Source organism: Rattus norvegicus, chromosome 8, assembly GCF_036323735.1.
Source record: "Rattus norvegicus strain BN/NHsdMcwi chromosome 8, GRCr8, whole genome shotgun sequence".
In the NCBI taxonomy this organism is placed as follows: Eukaryota; Metazoa; Chordata; class Mammalia; order Rodentia; family Muridae; genus Rattus; species Rattus norvegicus.
Genome location: NC_086026.1, coordinates 73,601,564 through 73,627,049, shown reverse-complemented (window position 1 = coordinate 73,627,049; position 25,486 = coordinate 73,601,564). Strand labels below are relative to the sequence as shown.

Sequence of the window (25,486 nt, the reverse complement as noted above, 5' to 3'; positions counted from 1 at the left end):
GAAGTAGCAGAGAGGCAGGATGTGGCAAAGCAGTGGGTGAATGAGAGCCCTGCTCCTTGGAAGAAAAGGAAGTGGGAGAGGTGAAGAGGAAGATTGCAGAGGACAGGTCTTTTCACCTCTGCTCTAGAATGTTCTTCTAAAGCTAGGCAGACCTAAAATGGCCAAGGTCCTGAGAATGCAAGTTGTACTGAATTTGGAGTTATCCATTTTTCCCCCAGCTAATATCTCAAGTTTAATGTGCAGTGGACTATTGTCTTTTGCTTTGTAACTTCAATCAGTGCATTCTTACCTCCCTATTGGTCTTTTTTGTTTGTTTATTGTTTTTGTTTTTCGAGAAGGTTTCTGTGTGTAGCTCTGGCTGTCCTGGAATAAATTCTGTAGATCAGGCTGATCCTCCTGCCTCTGCCTCTCAAGTCTGGGACTATAAGGCCTGGGCTACCATGCCTAGCTAGGTCTGTCTTTTAATTGCCTCTGAGAAATCTACATTGGTTGTAATTTAGAATCTAAGAAGTTAGACAGGTGTACAGCTTCTGGGATATCACCTCTCCATTGCCTGTGTGTTCATTCAGAATACATTCCTACTCATTTCCAATGCTTCATAGTCCCCATACCACAGGGCAAGATTGTTCTTCTGCTTACTGTCTGAGAGCTCTTGTTCCTGACCAGATGCCTAGCTGCCAGCGGAGTCAGTCTTTACCTTCTTTGCCTTTCTCTTTTATCTTTTATTTAAGGCCTTTGTTATAAATTTCTGGCCTACCTTGTTAGACCCATAGCGTGCCACTCTACTTGTAATCTTACGGATCTCTGCTGGTCCCAATAGTAGATTCAGCGTTCTCTTGTCCCTATGGTAACTTTCGAGACTAACTATACGGATTTAGGCTGCTCTTGACTGGTTAAGGGCATAGTCTTTTTCAAGACTGATCTTATTTTAGACACCGTCGGGAAGCTTGGGATTTCCCAGGCTACTTGTACTTCTGATGAAGTGACTACAAATTCAGGGTTCTCTTTACCTTCTCAGGTTCTAGAATTTGCTAGAGTAATTATAGAATGCCGGAAAGAACTGATTGCTGTTCTAATTATCATTTTATTACATCAAAATTATAATAATCAAGATCAACCAAAAGAAGAGACACAAAGTCAGGCCTGGGTGAGCTGCAAAATGTCCAACTGCTAGTGTCCTCTGCTTATGTCCACAGGGCACATCACCCTTTGGCCCACTGATGTACAATAGTTTACCAGGCAAGTTCACCTGAGTCTCAGTGTCTGGAGTTCCTTGCCAGGTTAGCTTAATCACTGGTCCTGTGATCAGATTCAGTGTCCATCCTTCTACATTCTCTGCAAGTTTTGTTGATAGCACTTGTTTAAAAGGCCCAGTTTACTAGTTGCATGTTTGGCCTTTCTGCTATGGCTGACCCTTCTCCCTTGTTATCTTTTCAGTAGACTGTCTAGGGACCCACTATGAGTCACCTCAGCATAAATCATTAGGCCATACTCTGGAGAGTAGACACACTGTTACTTGGGAATTGCATGGATTTATAGACTGCCTCCCACAGAGGACAAAGTCCAGCCAAGTTGTTTATTATACAACCATCCCCTACCACAAACTTATCTCCTCATTTTCAGAAAGCTAGTGTCACTAGTGTCACTCGTTCTCTCTCTCTCTCTTTCCTGGCCAGATGGTCATATATTTGTGCCAGCTGACTTCAGTCTGCCCCATATCATTGTCATTGTTCACTGGGTACTGTGTTTGTTGCTTTCCCCTTGTCTCTAAGTTCACTGTTCTGTAAACTCCATGCTGCTTTCTACTGGACCCCTAGACCTCAATATTAAACTCACTTTACTTTCTTACTTCAGATTTTGCTTTGTTCAGCACTCTGGAGGCTGAGACAGAAGAATTGCCACGAGTTTGAGGGTAGTATAGACTGCATAGTAAATTCCAAGTCAGCCTACTTTTATAAAGCGAGTCTGTTTCTCAAACAAAACAAGAAGCCAAAAAAAAAAAAAAAAAAAAAAAACACCCCAAAATAAAACAAAAAACCCCCAAACCCAAACAAAAAGTTTGTTATTGAAGAATAAACATAAATATATGTGTGTGTGTGTGTATGTATGTATGTGTGTGTATATATATATATATATATATATATATATATATATATATATATATTACATTACACTATAGGGGCTGGAGAGATGACTCAGGTTAAGAGCACTGACTGATGGGGTTGGGGATTTAGCTCAGTGGTAGAGCGCTTGCCTAGGAAGCACAAGGCCCTGGGTTCGGTCCCCAGCTCCGAAAAAAAAGAACCAAAAAAAAAAAAAAAAAAAAAAAGAGAGAGCACTGACTGCTCTTCCAGAGGTCCTGAGTTCAAGTCCCAGCAATCACATGGTGACTCACCACCATCTGTAATGGGATCTGGTTCCTTCTTCTGGTGTGTCTGAAGAGGTTGACAGTGTACTTATATACATCAAATCAATCAATAAATCTTTTAAAAAAATAAAATAAAACACACTATAGCCAGGTGTGTTGCACATCTCTAATTCTAATACTTGGTAGGTGAATGCCAGATGATCAAAGAACTCAAGGTCCATTCGGTGTTGATAGGATCCTGTAACTTTAATTTTTTCAAATGCCAATTTTTAATGATAGTTCTTAAATACTTTTTAAATTTTTTTTAATTTTATTTTTCTTGGATGTTTTATGTATTTACATTTCAAATGTTATCCCCTCCCCCCTCCCATACCCTTCCCCTCTCCCCATGCTTCTATGAGGATGCACCCACTCCCACCCACCCACTCCAATCTCAACATCCTGGCATTACCCTACACTGGGGAAACGAGCCTTCACAGGACCAAGGGCTTTTCCTCCTATTGATGCTGGACAATGCCATCCTCAGCTACATATGTGGCTGGAGTCATGGTTCCCTCCTTGTGTACTCATTGGTTGATGGTTTAGTTCCTGGGAGCTCTGATGGGGTCTGGTTAGTTGATATTTTTGTTCTTTCTGTGGTGTTGCAAACCCCTTCAGCTCCTTCAGTCTTTTCTCTAACTCCTCCATTGGAGTTCCTTTGTTCAGTCCAATGGTTAGCTGCAACCATCCTCATCTGTGTCAGTAGGGTTCTGGCAGAGTCTCTCAGGAGACATCCATAACTGGCTCCTGTCAGCAAGCACTTCTTGGCTTCAGCAATAGTGACTGGGTTTGGTGGCTGCATATAGGATGGATCCCCAGGTGGGGCAGTCTCTGGATGACTTTTTCTTCAGTCCCTGCTCCACTCTTTATCTCTGTATTTCCTCCTGTGAGTATTTTGTTCTCCCTTCTAAGAAGGAATGAGGCATCCACATTTTGGTGTAACGTATTTCCCAGAGGTAGTGGAAAAGAAAGGATATGGAGGAAGTGGACCGGTTTAGAAAGGTTCTTTGGAGCCACTCTCATCTGTTGTCTGGAAATCAGAGGTTCAGTTCACAGGTCAGCAGGCAGTGGCAGCTCCATCCACTCGCAAACACTTCATGGACACACAGCAGTCCAGTTTGGTAGTCAGGATAGCAAACACGAATCAGCAGCAGTGGTTGCCACTGCCTCGGCTCGAGTCAGCAGGAGGGACCAGGAAGGGACACCAGGAAAAGTTCTCTGCTGTGCTTCTCTCAGCAAACTGAAGATCAGCGAAGACTCAAGACCCACAAGCATTGCACAGCTAACCCCATAAGCAAGTCTGGCTCAGCCTCCGTTACTGTCTCTTGATTCCTTTTTATACTCTCTAAACATAGCACATGTCTGCCTCAGCAAGATGTCAGCCCAAGTCCTCAGACGCTGCAAAAAAGCCATGGCTCACCACCAGAGGTTTTTTGGTGCAGTTTCTCTCTATGAAGTCCCAACAAATGCAGTGTAAGGCGGACCAATACATGTGTGTTGTTAGCAAATAATTTTTGTTGGGGGGGGGTGTTCAAGTATATTTTATTGGTGTAAAACCAAAATATGGTGATATGATTTTCAGAATTATGTGATAAAGACCGTTCCCTTACAGTGTCTTTACTAGGAAGGGGAAAACACTAACTCTCAAAAAAGTAAACAGTCAAATATTTGTTACAATATTTTCTGCAAAAAACTGAAAAGCAGAGAAAGCTTTCTCAAACCATTTCTTTAATTTTCTCATGATTCTGCTAAAAGTCACCAACCACTACTTAAACCTCCACCTTCCTGGTGGCCTCTCAACCTCCCAGGGCACTTACACAGTGGCCCCAGAATCTGTGCAGTTCAGTCACCGCAGCTTTTCTTGCACTAACAACAGCCTCATTTCTTGACTTGTGTGTTTACAATGTTAACGGTGCCCTTCATCTGCATATTAAAAAAATCATCCCAAAGTGACCTCAGAGCATTACTCAAAGCTAAAAAACACACAATAGCTAGTTTTGTTTAAGATATTTGTATCCTGAGTTTCCATTTTTCTAAAAAAGAGAAAGCCCCAAAGTTACATAATGTGAAATCCACTCTCAACAAGACGGCTCACTTGGAGGCCCCCAGGTGAATGAGAGCCATGATGGTTGTGTAGCTATGGAACAGATCTTCCTCCTTCACCTCATTACAGCTCCTCAGTATAAAGTTCCCAGTGACTATCCAGTCGCAGCCAATCTCCCCATTTCCAAAGAAGCCAAATAAGGGGACATTGGGAAAAAACATTCTAAATGCATCGGCCTCAACATTCCCCTTGGCTTTGTAGTACTGAAGCGAATGATGTTCTGTTAGGGATGTTGGCTGCTTTGAGGCAGCCTCAGAAGTCTTGGCATCGTTTACACCCTCATTGAGGAGAACTGTGGCACTGTGAATTCGGTGCCTACTAAATGATAGTCCAACCACACCTCTGGTGTCAATACCCAGAGGGTTCTTCTCTTCTCACAAGTCAGTGAAGACACGTTGTTCTCCTGCTCCCAGCCAAGATGATGTTCATGTTGCTGAAAGTGCTGACTACCCGGTCCAGGTACTTACCGCCTCCCACAGTACAGCAGTTCTAGTCAAAGACAAGGGCCACACGGAGTTCAGGGTTATCCAGAAGACTCACTTCAGTAAGCTGTTGTCCCCTCTCCCGTCTCCCCTTCCCTCTTCCCCCTCCTCTCCTCTTTTATTTAACTATTTATTGATTCTTTGTGAATTTCACATCATGTACCCCAATCTCACATATCTCCTTATCCCTCCGTATCTGCCTGCCTTCCTTGTAACCGTCCCCCAAAAGAAAGCAAACAAAAAAACAAGCCACCCCCCCCCCCAATATCTCATCGTGGAAGCTTTGGTATGTGACAGTGGGGCACATAGTATACCCTTTTGTCCAAACACCTTTTTTTCCTTTTTTCTTTTCTTTGTAAATTTTATTTATATGAGTACACTGTAGATGTCTTCAGACACAACAGAAGAGGGCATCAGATCCCATTACAGATGGTTGTGAGCCACCATGTGGTTGCTAGATTTGAACTCAGGACCTCTGGAAGAGCAATCAGTGCTCTTAACTGCTGAGCCATTTCTCCAGCCCCCAGACAGCTTTTTTTGCAGTATCATTGCAATGTCTGGTTTGAGACCTCTGGCTTCTACCACATTATCAATACTGGATCCTCACTGGGATTCCTTTCAGATATCCTGTTGTTGCCCTGTGTCATGGAGATGTTGAAGCTTTTGTTCTGGAGGACCAGCTCCTTCATGTGCTCCAGCAGTTCATAGATGGGGTAGATGGCTGGAGTGGTCCAATTCAAAGTCCTAGATGTGGGCTTCGGTGGTAGCTGAGTTGGTCAGCCTGGCCTCTCTCCCATGCTCATGCCATTTCTACCTGCTCTCTAGCACTGCCCAGGTGAGGAGTAGGGCCAGCTCTTCTGAGTGCTGCAGCTTTCAAGAGGCAGGACCTGCATACCTGCTCTTATGCCCTTGGGCCAGCCCTCCCAGACTCTCCAGGTGAAGGGGCGGGGCAGTACTCTTTTGCTCCTGTCCTTGGGCCAACTCACCTATGCCCCAGCCACCAGGGCCAACTCAACTGGGCTGCCCATTGCCCTACTTTCTTACATCACCCATCCACAGTGGACTAGGCCCTCCCCACATTGATCACTAATTAAGAAAATGTCCTATAGCAGTGATTCTCAAACTTCTTCCTTTTTTTTTTTTTTTTTTTTTTTAAGAGCTGAGGACCGAACCCAGGGCTTTGTGCTTGCTAGGCAAGCACTCTACCACTGAGGTAAATCCCCAACCCCGATTCTCAAACTTCTTAATGCTGTGACTTTTTAATACAGTTCCTTGTGTTGGCCCAGCAACCATAAAATTATTTTCATTGTTACTTCATTAACATTGAAGTAATATTTTTTCTACTGTTGTGAGTTGTAAATATCTGTGTTTTCTCATGGTCTTAGGGGACCTCTGTGAAAGGGTTGTTTGACCCTAAAGGGATCTCTATTCACAGGTTGAGAACTGCTACCCTAAAGGCTTATATGAAGCCAGATTTGTTTTGTTTTTTTGAGACAAGATTCCTCTGTGTAACTTTGGCTGCCCTGGAAGCTCTGTAGACCAGGCTGTCCTTGAACTCTACATCTGCCTCCTAAGTGCTGAGACTGTAGGCATGCACCATCACCGCCCACCTACAGCCAGATCTTATGAAGACATTTTCTCAGTTGAAGTTACCTCTTCTCAGATGACTCTAGCTTGTGTCAAATGACAAAAAACTAGCCAGCACAAGAAGTCTGGGAGAACATATACTCAGCACTTAACTCGTTCTCTGAGGAAAGGCAACACATTACTTTATTCTGAACTGGTTGGAAGTTTTCATCATGAGCATCCATTATTTATATGCCTAGTAAAAGTCTAGAAGCATACAGTCTTACCTGCCCCCTTTCCTTACTGTGGTTATTTGTGTCCTTCATGGTATAACTCACCCTCACTCTTGACTCTGTATGCAGTTTTTTGGCCTCGTGTACATGCAGATGCCCAAGTCTGAACCTCTTTTTACTTTTATGTCCCTCAAGACTAACTTAGGAATGACCATTTCTGACCTTCACTTTCCTTCATCTTAGGTGAAGTTTGGGGTTTTGTCTCTATGCCCCCATAGGCCTCTACGCTCACCTAATGCATTTTAAGTCACCTTATGAGGTAGAGTTGTTGCTGGACTTGTTGGTATCTTTTCCTGTGTCTGGCTGACACCAAAATGCTTTCCCCTACCTGCTTGCTTATTACCTGCCATTTACCTGTTGTTTATCTCTTTCCATGTCCTGTCTCTTACACATCCATTACACACAAATGATTGTCTTGAGAGGACCAGATACCACATGGTCTTCCCCTGACCCTTGTCCTAGCTTTTACACATAAGTCCTGTCATGGATGCTCTGTAAGAAATTTGTATGGACCTTGCATGGCTGTAGGTGTAGCTGGATGTCACTAGAGGTCCATTTACGCTTCCTGCCCATATCTTCCTCTGCATGAGAGCAGTCTAGAAGTTTCCATTCTCACAGAAGTTTACTTCTGCTATGGGACTCTCTTTCTCTTTTATATGATTTTTCTGTTTGCTTTTGCTATACCTTGAAGCAGTATGGAATTTAATCTCCATGTTTGGTTTCCCTCCCAAACCAGAGTGAGACCAACATACGCACAAAGCTGCTTGTGTGCTAAAGGTCCAGGGTGGGAGGATGTTCTCTGCTGCAGCAATAGAGACACATTACAATCTAGGAGTCTTTGGACTTCAATGGCTTTGGCTTTCTGCTGTGGTCAATCCTTTTCTTCCTCTCTGGCTGCTTCTCAGCTTCTCCCCAGAAAAGATTTCCATTTCATTTTGTGAAATAGTTGTCTTCTCTAGCTTTACCTCTATGTGCTGCTAGACTGACTGCCTATTGCAAGGTCCAGGAGCTTGGAACTGCTTACTTCTGTTTTCTCCTCTGATAGGCAGGCTATGTTATTAGTGGGAGTGTTAGCATAGAGGCCACTTTTCCTACTTTCCCTGTGCTTTCAGGTGACAGAAGCGATCACTGCTAGTTGTTTTAAGTGTGTTAAAAGTTCTTATATGTCTTGAGTACCCATTTCACCTCTGAGCTATACTGGAGCTCAGCTAAATTGAGGCTTGTTTTTGGTTTTCTTTGCCAGTTTGATTTTTTTTTCTTTTTGCGGGGAGTGAGGAGTTGAGACAGGGTCTCTCTATATAGCTCTGGCTATCCCAGAAGTCACTGTTTAGACCAGATTGACCTCAAATTCAGAGATTGTCTGCTTCTGCCTCCCAGGTGCTGGGGTTTTTAAGGCATGTGCCACCATATCCAGTTTGCCAGTTTGCTTTTAATAACTAAGTTTTTCTGGGTCCCAAGTGTTACTTCTTCCAGGTCGACTTTACTCTGCTAGCCTGGCTGCTGTTAACTTGGGGGCCTGACATAGTTTTCTACCCATAGTTGAAGAAATCCAGTATCTAAGCAATCACATTTGGACTACTGGTCCTGATAGTGTGTGAGCTGGTTGAAACTGTTTGTCAGAGGTGATTTGTCCTTAGGAGTGAGACTTGTGACTCTTTCTGTGTGTTCTTTAGGCTAACAGAAGGGTCCCTAAGTGACAAACATGTGTAAGGGAGAATATAGGTAGAGAATTGGAAACTTCTCAAAGTGGACCATAGTTGGATATACATTTTAATCTTATTTAGTTTTGACTTTTAGTGTGTGTGTGTGTGTGTGTGTGTGTGTGTGTGTGTGTGTCTGTCTGTCTGTCTGTCTGTCTGTCCATCTGTCTTTCTTTGTGAGGGTATGCAGTGAGGCACAGGTATCCATAAAGGCTAGAAGAGGGCATCTGGGAACTGAACTCAGGTCCACAAGCAGAGCAGCAGGTGCTCTTAAATGCCGAGCCTTTAGTTCAGTTCTGTTTTTTGTTGGTTTGATTTTTTTTTTTTTTAAAAAGCTCAGGCTGGTCTTGAACTGTCTGTGAAGCCAAGGACAGCCTTTAACACTTGGTCCTCCTGTCTCAAGTACTTGACCCATTTTATTTTATATGGGTAAAACCTAAGACTTCATGCATGCTAAGCAAGCACTTTACCAACTCAGCCACATTCCATCCCTAGAGATACATTGTACCTGATGTGCTTCTTGTCTCTTCAGTCTATTTCTGAGCTCTGGTGTATTAGACCTTTCTCCTTTGTAACTTGACTGCCTGCTATTGTATTATGCAGTCTAGGATTGTGGTTCATTGTATTTTTACCTTCTCCATCATCCAACAGCTGTGTGGGCCAGGAGTGGTGGTATCAGCTTGTGTATGCAGTAGGTGGTTCCATCACTCCAGGGTGTGTGTGTGTGTGTGTGTGTGTGTGTGTGTGTGTGTGTGTGTGTTATTGTGACTGTCTGAAAGAACATTGTGGGAAGGTAATTTGTATGATTGTAGAATCCTGCTGGATTCCCAGGGGAAGTTTTTATCATCCTTGTTTAGGAAAATAGGAATATGACTCTTTGTTACTTCTTTTTAATTAAATCTGTTTCCTTGGCTTTTGTAAAGATTTGTTTATTGGTTTGGAAGTTACCTGATTGACAAGGAAAATAAACATTTGTTCTAACTCTGATATTTTTTCTTTAAGTTTTTCAAGAAAGGTTTCTTTGTATAGCCCTGGCTATCCTTGAATTGCTTTGTAGTCCAGGCTGATGTTGAACTTGCAGAGATTCACCTGCCTCTGCCTGCCAAGTACTGTGGGGGGAAATACATATGTGTGTGTGTGTGTGTGTGTGTATTTCACATTTTTTCCTTTTATAAACACGGTCTCACTTTGTAGCCCTGGTTGGCCTGCTTTGTAGACTAGCTGACCTTAAATTCACAGAGCTTCTGCTTGCTAAGTGCTAGGATAAAGGCACATGCCACCTTGCCCATTGATTATCTTAATCTATTTGTCGTCATTGTCTGCAGAATAACTTATGTAGTGACTCCTTTCGATCCCCCTCCCAGACTTGTACTCTGTAGCCTAGGCTAGCCTGTTATTCTTGACAGTTCTTGACCTTTGCTTTATAGGATTATAGTATGAGGAACCTGAGTTCCCATTCCTTTTGTTATTTATTTATCTTCTTAGTCCAATTCCTTAGTTCAACTCAAATCTCTGATCTCTACAAAACTAGTAGATCTTGATTATTTAAAAAAAAAAACACTCTCTGACCTAGGCCTCCTGAGCATTAGGGTAAACCTAGGCGTGCATATAGTGCACATGCAGACATCCAGGCAAAACATTCATACATTACAAAACAAAATACTTAAATTTAAAAAACCCTTTGGGGGCTGGAGAGATGGCTCAGTGGTTAAGAGCACTAACTCCTCTTCCAGAGGTCCTGAGTTCAATTCCCAGCAACCACATGGTGGCTCACAACCATCTGTAATGAGATCTGATGCCCTCTTCTGGTGTGTCTGAAGACAGTGACAGTGTACTTACATATAATAAATAAATCTTTAAAAAAAAAAAAAACCCTTTGGGGCAGGCATGAAAAGTCAAAAAAGGACTTACATGGCTGTGAGATTAACTCCATGCCTCTGTAAGAACAGAGAGGGCTTATAACTGGTGAGCTACCTCTCCAGCATTCTTGAAAAAGCTTTCAATGCATGAGTAAAAAGGTATATTATCTAAATCAGTTACACATTTCTCTTAGGTAATTATGTGTTGTATAAACCTAGAGGAATTTTAATTTTATGCCCCCCGCCAAACTGGTTTCATTAATCCTCTTTCCTCCTAGTACTTACTCAGATGTGTTCATCTCCCTCAGACCATCACTCCCAGCTCCTTTTCTGCCTTAACCACACTCTTTGTCCTACTGACTTGCAGTCCCCAGGCATCAGTGGGATGCCTTTTCCACTATGACTGTTCATTTTCTTTGTTTTTTTCTTCCTTACTCTCACTGGAAGTCTTCAGCCCCTCCCCCTTAAGACCCTTGGCCTTATTCGAACATTCTTTGCTTGCTGTCATTGACACACTTGGAACTCAGAAATAGGCAAGTAGTGTTCCCTTCCCTATTTTCTTGCTCTCCATATGGGTATGGAGACTGAGAACTGGAGAGGTAACTTGCCCATGATCTTAAGATAGTAGTGGAGGTTGTAGAAGCGGTCTTTCTAGCATTTCTGCTTGCCAAATACCATGAGCTGGGGGAACTTAACAGCTCCCTGGGTTCTCTAGAGAGATGTCCCCAGTGTGGAACTTCTTATCTCCTTTCCAGCACAGTGGTTGGTCGTTTCCTTCTGCCCACTCTTTAGTGTACTCTCTTAGCAAACACAGAGCCTGCCACCTATAAATCTGGCTGTGCTGGCATGTACCTATGGTTTGTGTCTGGAGGCTTGAGGACCACACACAGTTATTTTGTCTAGGGAATGTCTAACTCCACATCCTATAATTCGTTGACCAGATTCTAAGTTCAGTAACTATCAGAGGCAAGTTTGAGAGGTCTTGAAAGTTGTGTATGTGACATGGTCATGCTTGTCTGTAATTCCAGAATTAGGGAGGTGTAGGTTGGAAGATTAGGAATTCAAGGCCAGCCTTGGCCACCACATAAGGAGTTCAGGGCCAACCTGAGCTACCTGAGATTCTGTCTGAAAAAAAAAATACTCAAAGTAACCTGACTGTAGTGGCACCTGCCTTTGACTCCAGCAGTGGAATGAGTTTCAGGACAGCCTGGTCTAATGAGTCCAGGAGTTATAGGGCAGCTAGGGCTACAAGTGAGACCCTGTCTTGGGTGGGTGAGGGCTTTAAAAAGAAGAAAAGAGTTTTGGGAGCTGGGAGACCTACCACCTTGTCCTCTCTAAGCCTCAGTTTCCTGTTCTGTAAAATGAGGATTGAATCCATTTGATGCTTTAAGGTCTTTCTTTTACTGGTTAGTTTAAACTGTTAAACGACAATCGAAAGATCCCAATGTGACAATGTAATTATATTTAGGCTTAGCAGGTATGGAGGGAGAGGGAAGAGCCAGCTGCTCTTACCCAGAGGATCATTCATTCATTGCATTTCTGATGTTTCCAGACTCCCAGTGACAAACCCTTGTTTTTCTGTGCATTGCCATTTCAAGCCCATAATCTTCTGTATCTCCACGACCTTGTGTTTACTGTTAGACAGCCATGGTGCAGAATTCACATTTCACTGTGCTGTTTTTGCTCTTGAGTGAGTTTGAGTGGATCACAGCTGGTCTCTGGAGAGAAAGAGGACTCTGTGTGTGTGTGTGTGTGTGTGTGTGTGTGTGTGTGTGTGTGTGAGAGAGAGAGAGAGAGAGAGAGAGAGAGAGAGAGAGAGAGAGAGAGAGCGCGCAAGAGAGAAAGAAACTGAGACAGACTGTTGGACTCTAGTTTTGTTTTTCAATTTCCATTGTCATTTTTGCTGATTTTAGATAAAAATAATGGTTCCAAAGGAGGCAGGTTCTTGTTCTCTGAGCTTTGTGGATTTGTGGTATGGGTCAGCAGTGAGGACCTCTCTTCTCATTTCCTTTGCTTGAAGCATATCACCTTGAGAAGGAAGAAGAAAGCTTGTGGCTGGTTTCCCTGTGCAAGATGAAGTGACCCTTAATACCTAACTACATCTTATTGATTGGTTTCTTTCTAGTGAGCAGTAGAAGCTGAACTGCCAGGTTCTTCACCTCAGGTCTACTGCCTTTCATTCTGGGAAAGACTTAACAGTGTTGAAAGTGCTTTAAGAATTCCTGAAGTGGGGGCTGGGGATTTAGCTCAGTGGTAGAGCGCTTACCTAGGAAGCGCAAGGCCCTGGGTTCGGTCCCCAGCTCTGAAAAAAAGAACCAAAAAAAAAAAAAAAAAAAAAAAAAAAGAGTTCCTGAAGTGAAGGCAGGACACAGGCCTTGCTGTTGGCTGCCTTGGCGTCTCCTCCTGCTCCCACGCTCCTGCATTGATTGCCTTACCATTATTTAGAAGTGGGTTAGAATTTCAGGACTTCTCATGGGCTTGCTGTTTGACCCTGCCTTGGTGACGTTAACATGAACTACTACAATGTATAGAAGAGAAATCTGAGACCTGACAAGGATTGGTGGTTTCTCCAGAGTCCCACTTGTTAATCAAGTGCTAGTGGGTCATTAAGTTAACAACACTTACTTACCCACCTCCAGGGACCTCCAGTGTGCCTGACCATCAAAGCACACAGCCCATTTTGGTCTAGTGCGGGTCTAGGACTTTGGAAAGCACAGATCAGCAGTCATTTCCTTAGCTGGTGAGGATGGGATTAGACCCTGGGCATGGAAATAAGAAAGGAGAGAAGGAAGGAACCCATGGACCTGGTTTCTTCTGGAAAATGCTAAGTTAACTTGTGCCTACTCTACTCCCTTCCATCTTTTCTTTCCCCAGTGGAAATCACTCTGTAGACCAGGCTGGCCTTGAACTCAGAGAGCCACCTGCTTCTCCTTCCCGAGTGCTGGGATTAAAAGTGTGTACCACCTCAGCTACTATCTCCTCCTCCCTTTTAAATCCATTCTGGGAGTAGAACTCTGGTCTCCATCTTGTGTGCCAAGTGCTTTTACTCACTGAGCCATCTCTCTGGCCCTCTTCTTTTTCTGATAGAGTGTCACGGCCTGAGACTTGTGGCAATACTCTTGTCTCCTGAGTGCTAGGATTATAGGCATCTGCCATCACAGTTGTTGTTTGTTTCTATAGAGCTAGGCAAGTACTGAGTCAGCATCCTCTTTCTCACCTTGGGGAGCAAGTTTTTACTGGCATGCACTAGCAGAGCTGCTCATCTTCTGTGATAGATAGGTTGTTGCACATGCAGGGCTGATGACTTGTATCTGAGACACAATTGCCTCCTTTGAAATATGGAACTTTGGAGAATACATTATGTTAAGGTTTCAGTCTTGACTTTGCTGCTCACTTACAGCTGTGTGGCCTTAGCCCATTTACTCCACCTGTCCATTCTTTGCCCTAGTGGTCTGTTGGGTCAGTTCCAGTGGTAAGGGTGTTGTTGGCAGATGACACCATAGATGTAAAGTACATAGCACAGTGCTAGGAAAAGAGTGTGTTTTCTCCTAGCCATTCTCCTCCCATGCTAGGAAAAGAGTGTGTTTTCTCCTAGCCAGTCTGACCTGGATCTCAGGATCCTCCTGTCTCATACTGAGATATAGTAAGTATCTTTTATCCTGCCAAATTTATGTGGTGATCAAACTCATGGCCTTGTGTGTGTTAGGGCATCACTACTAGCTGAGCTACATCCTTATTCCTAGTGTATTTTTGACAGCAGCTTTTGGATTCTGAATTTACATATCTCCCTAAGGCTTCCCAGCAACTGTAATGTCACTGAAGTTTGGGGGAAGGTTTCTGTCTGTCGGCATTTGTCATGTGGTGAAGAGACTTGAGAAGGAGGAAACCAGAGGACATGTGCATCCCTAACCTGCTACAGTCTTACATGTCAGGGTCTCATAACCAAGGAACTAGAACACTGTGAAACTTAACAAAATATTTTAGCAGAATAAGAATATTGACCTCTCCTCATCTACCTTAACAAAAGACTGTTGGGTGGCTTAAGTGGAAATGTATTTTATTATACTTGTTGAGCTGGATGTTCAAGATTAGGGTGACAACATAGTACAGTTCTGGGGAAGGCCCTTCCTGGTTTGACAACGGCTGCCTTCTCTTTGTGTGCTTGTGTGGTCTTTCACTGTGTGTACCAGGTCCAAGAGGGCCACTAAGCCTATTTGAATAGTATCCAACCCTTTAGTCTTAATTCCTTGTCCCATACAAATCCATGTGTGACTATGGACGGGTGTGCGCAGTTTAGACATGGTACCATCCTTTCCCCAGAGTTACTCAGTGAGGCGTGCCAGTGACATCATCTTGTGGCTTCTCCTGTCCTGTGTTGGACCAGTCTGTATGCCGAAGCCATGAGGTCGCTGTCTCTTTCTTCTTGGCCTTTGGAGAGGATGCCAAAGAAGAATAGAGGATTGTGTTTCTACCTTGACTGGCATATCTGGGGACACCAGCACTCTGATGTGTAATAAGTCCTGTTTTGTCACTTGTTTAGTCTGGAGAGAGAGTCATATGACACACAGTGGGTGTTCTTTCTACCAGGTCACAGGGTTAACCAGCAGGCTTCACTGAGCCTTCTTCAGTGCTCTGTGTGAAACACTGAGATCTGTGGCGTGCCATATACCCTGCTGGTGACTGCTCCTTCCATGCTCACTGGAAGGAGGCTACTGGGGTAGCTGGTGCCCAAGCTCGGTTTTTGCAGTTTTTAGTATGGGAGCTCAGTTGTTTACATCAGATAGACTGATGAAATGTAGCTGTAAATGAAGTGCTTTTCTGTTTGTCTTTCTTTAAAGACTAGGTAAAAGCTGATGAAATACTTCGTAAGGCCAAGTTGCTGTCACATGATCGGAGCAGTAAGACTGAGGGAATGAGGAAGTTTTGAATTTGTAGACTGGACATGGGTCTGCATTTTCATTTTATCTCATGGAATTAGGACTTGGAAATCATAGATGATATTTGGTATTCTAGTTCATATAAGAACTTCTTTAATCTCAGCTCTCTGGAGGCAGAAGCAGGTAGATCTCTGAGTTCATGGCTAGCCTGGTCTACATAGCAATTTCCAGCATAACTGAGACAATAGAGACCCTGTTTGTTTGTTTTTTTTTGTTTTGTTTTTTGTTTGTTTGTTTGTTTTAAAGATCCTGAAATGGATCCTTACTCAGAGACCCTTCCTTTGCATTAAAGAACGAGTTGGGGCAGAGTAAATGGCTCAGTTGGGAACAGCATTTACCACATAAACCTGAGGACTGAGCTTGGGTCCCCAAGAAACACATAAAACTGAATTCATTAGCACATGTCTGTGGTCCCAGGGCTTCTGCAGTGCAGTCAGGAGGGGGAAGCAGGAGGAGCTCTGGAAGTGTGTGGACCAGCTAGTCTGTCCTGTGCAGCTAGGCCAATACCTGAGGTTGTCTTCTGCCCTCCTCCACAGAGGTCATTGACTCATACAGACATACACACATGAAAAATGAGTGAAAGAATGCAGACCTGTGAACTGTGCAGAAGTAAAAATTTAGGTGTATATTTTATGGATTGTGGTCTAACTTTTTGATTGTCCTGCTTCCTAGACCCTATCCTAGAACAGAAGGTTTCTACTGCTGTGCTTCAATTAAAAGTGGGTGTGGTTACAGTGAGAGGGTTTAGTGAACTTTATTTTGTGTATTGTGTAAATTTAATTAAAACTTGTTGTTTTGTTTTTGAGGTGGGTCTTGCTATGTAGCCTAAGCTAGCCTAAAGCTCACAGTCATCCTGCTTCAGCTTCCTGAGTGCTGAGAAGATAGGTGGTCACCACACCTGTCTCTAGTGAGGCTTTCAAACATTACCTGTGTTTCTGTGTCTGTGTTTGAGTGTGTGTGCATGAGTGTGTGTGCATGAGGCCTAAGGCATCGGATGCTTTGGAGCTGCAGTTACAGGTGGTTGTAAGCAGCCTGACATGGGTACTGGGAGCATCCACGTTCTCTAGAAGAGCAGCAAGTGCTCTTAATGTCAGAACTAGTTTAGGTGACTTGTTTTTGTGTTTACTAGATTCCTTGGTTCCTCTTGTAGACCTTTAATATATTGAAAGGAATCCAGAGCCCTCATTTTTCAAATGAGAAAGCCGCATTGTGAGAAATAAAGCAGGTTGATAGTGAAGCCCTAGGGATGGCTGAAATGGGCAGAGCCCTGCTGAGTAGAACTCTTCCCATTAATACCTTTCTCGGGTCCCTTGTGGACTTGGCCCCAGAGGGGAAGGCTGCAGGCAGCGTGTCTCTCTGTGTTCCCTGGTCTGTGCTCACCTCAGTCCTCTGGGCAGGACCAACCTGGAGGCCTTGCAGAAGAAGCTGGAGGAGCTGGAGCTGGACGAGCAGCAGCGGAAGCGCCTTGAGGCCTTTCTGACGCAGAAGCAGAAGGTGGGAGAGTTGAAGGATGATGACTTTGAGAAGATCAGTGAACTGGGGGCTGGCAATGGTGGAGTGGTGTTCAAGGTCTCCCACAAGCCATCTGGCCTGGTTATGGCTAGGAAGGTGAGTTTACCTGGGCAAACAGCTAATTGTCAATTGGGAGTCTGAATGGGTGAAAGAAAGGGGGCTTTTACTTAGTACTTTTTTGTGCAGTTATATCGTAAACTTGCGTTCTGTCAGACTGTAGGAAATAAATATTAAGGTCTGTTAGTGTGGTAATCAGCATCTTTAGTCTGGGGAATAACAATGGTGACCCTTCTTCAGCTTGCCCTGCTATAGGAAGGACACTACATACGTACGTTTGTCAAGCACACCCAGTTCTAGTGATTGATGCTCAGGCCAAAGCTGAGTCTCATGGCTTCAGTCTTGACCCAATCCCTTTCCTGTTCACCATTGATTGTCTCTTATAACGCAGCTGCCCTGTGTAGAGAGGCTACGTTCTTCATGCTTTTCAGCTCCTCAGGTTCTTTCTTCACCCCATGTTTGTATTGTGCTATTCCTTCTAGCTTTCCCAATAGCATCCATTTTGGGGACTCCTTCTTATTTCCTGTCAGCTGTTCCAAGTCATCAGTTGCCATATGCCATACTTACTGTCTATGGCTTGACCTCAATTAAATAACATTAAATGTGTCTGTCACTTGTCTCCTGGCTAGAACAAGGGGCAGTATTGAAACACATTAGGCAACAGCTGGCATTTTGGCTAAATCAATCCTATCAGGTTCCCGAAGTCAAGGAGGAACCCATGGGGTGATTAGAGTTACCCTACCTCAGTTCTGCATGCCTTTGTACAACACAGCCTAACTGAACTGTGTCTGGAAGGCTGCATTTCCCTCATTTCTAGAAACTTAGCTTTAAAAATGATCTGTTTGGGGTAGGGAAGGTGGCTTTAGTGGGTAAAAGTTTATAAATATGCTGTACTAGTATGAGTACTCGAGTTCAGATCATCAGATCCTACATAATAGCTTGATTTGTAGTATGAGTATCTGGGATCCCAGAATTTCCATAGTGTGATAGGAACCTGTGGCCCAACTAGCCTGGCATATACCACAGGAAACCAGAGTCCTCGGGCTGGAGAGATGGATCAATGGTTAAAAGCAGTTACTGCTCTTGCTGAGGATCTGGGTTGGTTCTAGCACCTACATGGCTGCTTAAAACCATCTGTAACTCCAGTTCTAGGGGACCCTACACACATATGTTGCACATATATATACTCAGGGATACACACACACACACACACACACACACACAAACATGAAAACACAAATAAAATCAAAGCAGAGACCCAGTCTAACAGGTAGAAGGTGAGGACAAACACCTGAGGTTGTCATCTGACCTCCACATGTGTACCATTACATGAGAGTACCTATAGACACACACATGCTTACACATACATACATATACTTTACACACCCACACAAGGGTAAATTAATAATAACTTTTAAAATGTCTTATTTTTCCAAGTACAGTGGTTCATGGCTATAGTAAGTGTTTGAAAGAGTGATGCAATAAGATTGTGAATTCCCCTTTTCAGCTACAGAGTGAGCTAACCTGGGCAATATGGTGAGTTCCTTTTTCAGAATAATAAAGAGAGCTGGAATGTAGCTTAGTGGTAGAGTACTGGTATAGCATGTGCAAGGTTCTGTGTTTGATCATCAGTACCTTAAAAGCAAAGCCAAAAAGCTGTTTCTCTTCTTAGCTTTAGGAACTTAAATCATTGAAGAAAGACTTTCTTCTTTACTCCACTTCTTAAAAGCTTTCCCCTCGCGTCTCTCCTGCAGCTAATTCACCTGGAGATCAAACCCGCAATCCGGAACCAGATCATCCGGGAGCTGCAGGTGCTGCATGAGTGCAACTCCCCGTACATAGTGGGCTTCTACGGGGCCTTCTACAGTGACGGCGAGATCAGCATCTGCATGGAGCACATGGTAAGCAGCCATCTGTCAGCTTGGTGGCACTGGCTGTGAACAGGCTGGCCCTGGCCTCACTGTTGGTTTGGGTGGTGACCAGTTCCTCCCTGCCTTCCCATTCCACACCCCAGAAGCCTGGGAGACCCAGGGGCCTGACTGTGGAGTCTGATATAGTCACAGGATGACAACCCTGCTTTCTAGGTTCCTGCTTCTCTTCAGAGAGAGAGGTGCTAGATACCAGGGATTCTCCCAGAGAGAGGTGTTAGATACCAGGGATTCTCCGTGGGCTTTTCTCGAGTATATTTCCTAGTTTTCTCCTATTTTGATGGCCATAAGATTTTGATGGGGTTCAAATCTGATTAATACTGTTTAAGTCCACTCTGTGTCTCTGCCTTCAGAAGGTTTATAATATACTTTAAGGGTAGCCTTAGGGTTTTTTTGGGGGCGGAAAAGAGTACCCCCCCTTCCACACACCCCCATCCCCACCCCACTTCACACACACACACACACACACACACACACACACACACACACACACACACACACACACCCCTGCCATACACTAGTAAACGGTAGGAACAAGTCAGTGAGTGGTGTTTATGGGCCAGTTACATGTGTGGGAGCTAGTCTGCAGGCCCTTCCTTTTCTTCCCAGCTGTGGTGATCATAACAACAACATAAAAATATTCATACGCATTGGGCATATAGTATATCAAGTATCATGCTAAACAAATTAATATTTTATTACATTCTCATAGTCTTCTTTAACAAGACATTACATTTATTTAGTGTGTACATGTGTGCATGCACACATGGAATGCATATGCATATGGAGGTTTACTTGTGGGAGTTGGTTTTTTTCTCTACCATTTGGTCCTAGGAATCGAACTCAGGTTGTGAAGTTTTGTTTTGTTTTTTTCTTTTTTTTTTTTTCGGAGCTGGGGACCGAACCCAGGGCCTTGCGCTTGCCTAAGCGCTCTACCACTGAGCTAAATCCCCAACCCTGTTGTGAAGTTTTTTTTTGTTTTTTTGTTTTTTTTGATTCTTTTTTTCGGAGCTGGGGATTGAACCCAGGGCCTTGCGCTTAAGCGCTCTACCACTGAGCTAAATCCCCAACCCCTGTTGTGAAGTTTTAAGGCCACCACCTTTACTCACTAAGCCATCTCACTAGCCCCACAACCCAATTGTCATCTTACATAGTTAGGAAATTAATGTACAAAGGAACTTGATCTCTTACTTTGCACTTAGCATGCAAAGTCCTGTTTAGTCCAGTGCCTGTGTTTGATTGAATCCACTGCATAGAGATAAGGGGCCGGGCCTTTCTATCCTTTAAGCTTAGGATTGCTAGCTTTGTAGCTGATAGAATGGCGTAGGAGCTTTGGGAATCAGTTGTTTATTTAGATCTTTTTCCTTATATAAATATAAGTGAAGATATTGTTATGTGTGCAACTATGTTGTGTCCCTGTAAGTCCTCCCCACCCCCATCTGCCTCTTTACTGTGCTGGGGATTGAATCCAGGACCTTGTGTATAGTAGGTAAATGCTTCACTCCTGAGCTATCTCCCAGTTCCACCACTGTCTTGAAAGTTCAGAATATTCCTGATACCCTGGTACACACAGGCCAATCTGATGGAGGTATTTTCTAATTAATGTTCCCTCTTCGAAAATGACTCTAGCTTGTGTCAACCTGACATAAAACTAGTAATTGCACTATTTTATTGTGACCTTGAGTAGACTCCCTGATCTCTTTGATTCTCAGTTTCCTCATTTGGGCCATGATTCTATCTGTTCTGTTGTTGTGCAGGTTAGAATGTCTGCCAGTGTGCCCTTCAATTCAGAGTATGAGTTCTACAAGTGCTAGTTTCTGCCTTATTCCCATGAGACTGGCAGTTCAGAGTCAGGGAGTCAACAAACTTGATGCCTCTTGTGCTTTCAGCCTGCCACAATGGCTGTGTCTCCTGTTCCCATTTCCTTTGACCTCTAGACCTTGACTGACTTTATGAATGGTGCCTGGTCTGAATGGGTACCCCCTCCTCCACCTAAGGAGTCTATGCTGGTCATCCCTGCCCCTCACCCTAACACACACACCATCCTTTTGAATATTTATTTGTTTTTAATGATCAGAAAGGGCCATATGTACTGTTACAGTCATCAGTCATGGTACCATTTAGAGCTTGGTTCCTGGAACCAATTTCTGCATGTCTAAAGGTTATAAGAAGGCTCTTGTTCCTTTTTACTCCAACAAAAGTGCAGCCATGCCTCTGGGAAGCTCGGGAAATCTTCTGGGCTGGCTGCAGCCCCTGACCTGAGGTGCAAATTCCTATTTTAGTCTTAGCTCCTGCCCCTTAGGACTTTTTAGATAGGGTCTCATTACACAGTCCTCACTGGCTTGGAAGTTATGTAAACAAGACTGGCCTTTAATTCAGAGATCTACCTGACTCTGCCTTCTAATTGCTGGGATTAAAGGCCATGCCCCAAGCTTGGCAGGACTATTATCCTACTTTTCCACCCCTCTCCTGCCCAGGTCTCTGTGTAGCCTTGGGTGGCTTGTAACTTACCATGTAAACCAGGCTGGCTTTGAACTTATGTTTTTCCTGCCTCTGCCTATTGCTTACTGGGATGTGTGCCACTGTGCCTGACACCTTTGGGCCTTTGGGTTTCTTGTACTCTTTGTTGGTGTTTTTCTCCCCTTCTTAGTTCTAGTTCAAAAGGAGTTTTGATGCAACTAGAAAGGGAAGAAGAGAAGTTGAGTCAGTGCTGATAAGCCAGAAACAGGAAGGCCAGACTAGCCTTCTGTCCACTTAGGTCTTGCTAAAGTAATAGAAGGTGGCAGCATAACCAGTTATGATAACAACTAATTTTCAACTCTATTACCATTTGCCAAGTCCTTTTCACATTATGTAAACTACTAATCGTGTCACCTCATCTCATGAGATGGATTGTCAGCCTCTCAGCTGTCAGGTTGAGATAATTAAGTCCTGGGAGATTTCATAATTGGCATAAATCATATAGCCAATGGTTGCCATAATCTAAACAGGTCTGCTTCCTTTGGTTTCATACTCTCCCCTCTTTGTGCAGGTGCTATACTTGTGGAATTCTGCTACTCAACAGAGAAATGACTGCATGAGTTCTCTAGGGCCCTTCTCTGAGCTTACATCGTTTCCATGGTTTGGGGCACTTGTAGCCACTCACGATTTATATTAGTTAATCAACATGGGTCCAGCTTCATAAACACTTTTAGTGCTTCTTTTTTTTTTTTTTTTTTCCTTCTTCTTTTTCTTTTTTTCGGAGCTGGGGACCGAACCCAGGGCCTTGCACTTGCTAGGCAAGCGCTCTACCACTGAGCTAAATCCCCAACCCCCTTTTAGTGCTTATTATGTGCAAGGTGTCACATGAATTGCCCTGAGAACTGGGATGATAGAGCTCTGCCCAGGCTGATGCTGTGCTCTACATGATCAGTTTAGCTGTCAGAGCTGCTGAGCACCATGTATGCCATCTCAAGCCCACTCTGCTGAAGCATCATCACAAGTTCTGTCCCTAGTTACCTGCTAGTTCCATGTACCCAAATGTCTACCCATAATATGGGAGCCAAGAGGTTGTGTGTGGGTCTGTGGGGCTGCACTCCTGGAGACTTGCCTCAGGGGCTAAGGTTGGGCCTCAGACATTGATAATGGGCCTAAAGGGCCTTGGTCAGTACTGGGGTTTGGAGGGAGCGAGCTAAGCCTTGGAAGCAGCAACAAGGCCTTCACTTCAGTTGCTCTAATAAAGAACAGTATCTTTTCCTTTTTTCATTTTATTTTCTTAGTTTTTTTCTCTTTGTAACTTAGTATTTTGCCTATACTGAGTACCACTGAGCTGGGTACCCCCAGCACTGGACCAGTGTTTTTATACTAGAGAAGAACTCAGAGTGTCCGGAGGGGCTAGACAGGACTCTGTAGCAAGTAGCTGTTGCTGGAAGTCCATGCAGCCATAAGATCCACAAGAGGTCTTCTTTCCCAGCCCTGGACCCTCAGGAATCCTTCCTTGGTCTCTGACAGGCCCTCCTATATCAGAGCCCCTTCCTGCAAAAACTGCCTGCCACTTGACACATGTGTGTAATCATGTGAAGAACTCTGCTCTGTGGTTATATCCCAACTTCTAAAGGGTTTGATTCGTCCCCACTGCCACAATCTGTTTGACATTCTATGTCATTAACATGCAATTCCAGCAGGTGATTAGATTCCAAGTATATAGAAAGCTTGAAGGGATTTTTTTTTCTTTTCTTTTTTTCAGAGCTGGGGACCGAACCCAGGGCCTTGCGCTTCCTAGGCAAGCGCTCTACCACTGAGCTAAATCCCCTACCCCGCTTGAAGGGATTTTACACTGTACAGTAACCATTACCTCACTGTACAGTAACCATTACCTCACTGTACAGTAACCATTACCTCAGCTCTGCAGCTAGCGTCTTACCACGTTTGCTTCATCACCACTGTCCATCTCTCTGCTGCTCTGTTTTTCAGATACATTTTAAAATTAGCTTGTATTATCAGCATGCACTGCCCATTTTGCGAAGCACTCAGCCAGGGATTCTACTCCCCTAGAAATAAGTTTGAATTTTGAGAGCCAAGGAAAAAGGTTGCTCCCTCACCAGAACAGAATGCTTTTGTCTGCAGAGGGGAGGGTTCTGTTCAGTTGGTATCTGAGCAACCTGGGAGAAGGAAGGGAGTTGGGTGGTGGTTTTGAGGCAGGAGTAAAAGCTTTGAGCTATTATTTTCATAAAGCATTTGTCTCTTCTATAGAAAACCGTCACAAAGTACCATTGACTTAGTTAATAATTGGCTTCTAAAATAAGCAGCCTGTCAGAAGTGGTAGTCAGTGATCGCAAGTTCTTGGCAACAGTGAGGCAGAGTTAGAGTGCTGCAGGGCTGGTTGCAGGGGGCTGGGTATCCTGATTAGCTGGTGCTCCTGGTATCCTGTGAGCTCATTGTTCTCCCTCTAGGCTTGTCACTGGAGGGGAAAGGGAAGGGATCATTGTGACTTCTTTTTAATAGCTTTTCTTTATTTTTTAACTAGGGGAGTATGCACTGTACACTCAGAGTGCTCGCGCTCTCCATCTCTGTCTCTTCTCTGTCTCTTTTCCCCTCCTTCCCTTCCTCTCTCTCAGCTGATGTTCTCATCTTATAACACCAGGAGCAGATTGCTTCACTTCTGCCTGTATCAAGTGTCAGTTTTCTAGATAGGAACTGGACCACTGCTGGCCATTTCTAAAGGAGTCTGATTAGCCCTCCATGTCTTCATGAAGCCATGGTAAAATAAAAATACCTTCCGTACCAACCCTGTGGGAAGGTCGTGTGTTGTTAGCTGGGTTGCTCTCTGTTAATGTCATTTGAAAGGTAGTTCTATTTATTGCCTAAATGGAGGAAGAAACAGGAGAACCACCTGGTTAGCTTTCTACCCTATTTGAACCAAGTTTCACAGAGCAGCTTTGTTACCTTGTTTTGTATGGTCCCTTTTTAACTAGGTGAAGCCATTCAAAACTAAGGAGCTGAAGCCATAATCAGTTAGAGGCAAATTAGAAGTAGCTTGTCAGTTTTCTGTGTTTTTCTGGTTGGCGAAGGAAATTGAGAGGTGCATGGCTTTTGTAGGAGCCTGCTGACTTGGGGTTGGGTTCCTGGGGTAAGGTATTGTCCTGATTTAGCCCAAAGGGGCCTGTGGCACTGAAGGTAGCCAAATCACAGGACCAGTTTGGTGGCATGAGCTCAGCATGGTCACAGCCTGAAGGTTCTTGGAAAGTAAGTGTATATGTAAAGGGTATTCTCCCTCTAACTCGGTGCTTCCACTGGCTGGAGCCTCTGCCATAGTGAAGTTCTGTTGAGTGTGTGTGTGTGAGTGTGTGCGCGCTGTGAATCAGGAGCTAGGCTGGTAGCCAGCAAGCCCCAATGGTCCTCCTGTCTCTGCTCTGAACAGTGTGGGGTTACAATGTGCACATGGCCATGCCTGGCTTTTTATATGCACGCTGGGGATTTGAACTCGGGTCCTCATATTTGCATACCCCACACTCTTACTCACTGAGAAGTCTGGCCTTGACCACAACTGGCCATTTCTAGCCACGTCTGTCCCTGTGATTGCACAGTATCCCAGTAGTGTGAAGCTGTTTAGTGTCTTTGCTGAAATACTCTGTGCATTTCTTTCCTTGCTCCTTCCTTTGCTTGGTATAGAAACCCGACTCTTGAGTATGATTTCAGTGAAAACATTGTCTTCTGAGTAAGAACTGACTTCTCCCTTTTTCAGTGTGTCTAGTTTTTGTCTTACACAGTTCTGGATTTATTAGTTAAAAATTTTAAGATAGAAGCTAGCTCTTTTTATATCTTTACCCCTTTTTATTTACCATAGACTATGACATTTTGTAGGATTTGTAGAATGAATGATTGCCTCCTGTGACATTTCTCTATTGATTTTTGTTGATTGATTTGTTAGGGGAATACCAGATGTCAGTCAACTGAAATGATAGTGCTAAAGCAACCAACAGTGGTAGCTGGAGATGTGTGTGGTTCAACCATTTAGAGCATTTGCTGCTCTTGCAGAGGACCCAGGTTTGGTTCCCAGTACTCAAATGGTGGCTTAGGCCATTGCTATCTCCATTTTCAAGAGACCAAGTGCTCTCTTTTGGGCTTGGAGGACACTTACTCATTTTCACTTTACCTGGATG

At 43.9% G+C, this 25,486-nt stretch overlaps 1 protein-coding gene across 2 annotated transcripts in view; it reads left to right on the top strand.

Moving 5' to 3' along the window:
• Map2k1 (mitogen activated protein kinase kinase 1) overlaps window positions 1-25,486 on the top strand; it is a 71,438-nt gene that overhangs the window by 23,135 nt on the left and 22,817 nt on the right. For both annotated transcript variants that reach the window (NM_031643.4, XM_039080739.2), the window contains exons 2-3: window positions 16,746-16,956; window positions 18,672-18,818. In NM_031643.4, the coding sequence (NP_113831.1) occupies window positions 16,746-16,956; window positions 18,672-18,818 (358 nt within the window). The remainder of the gene's footprint in view (window positions 1-16,745; window positions 16,957-18,671; window positions 18,819-25,486) is intronic.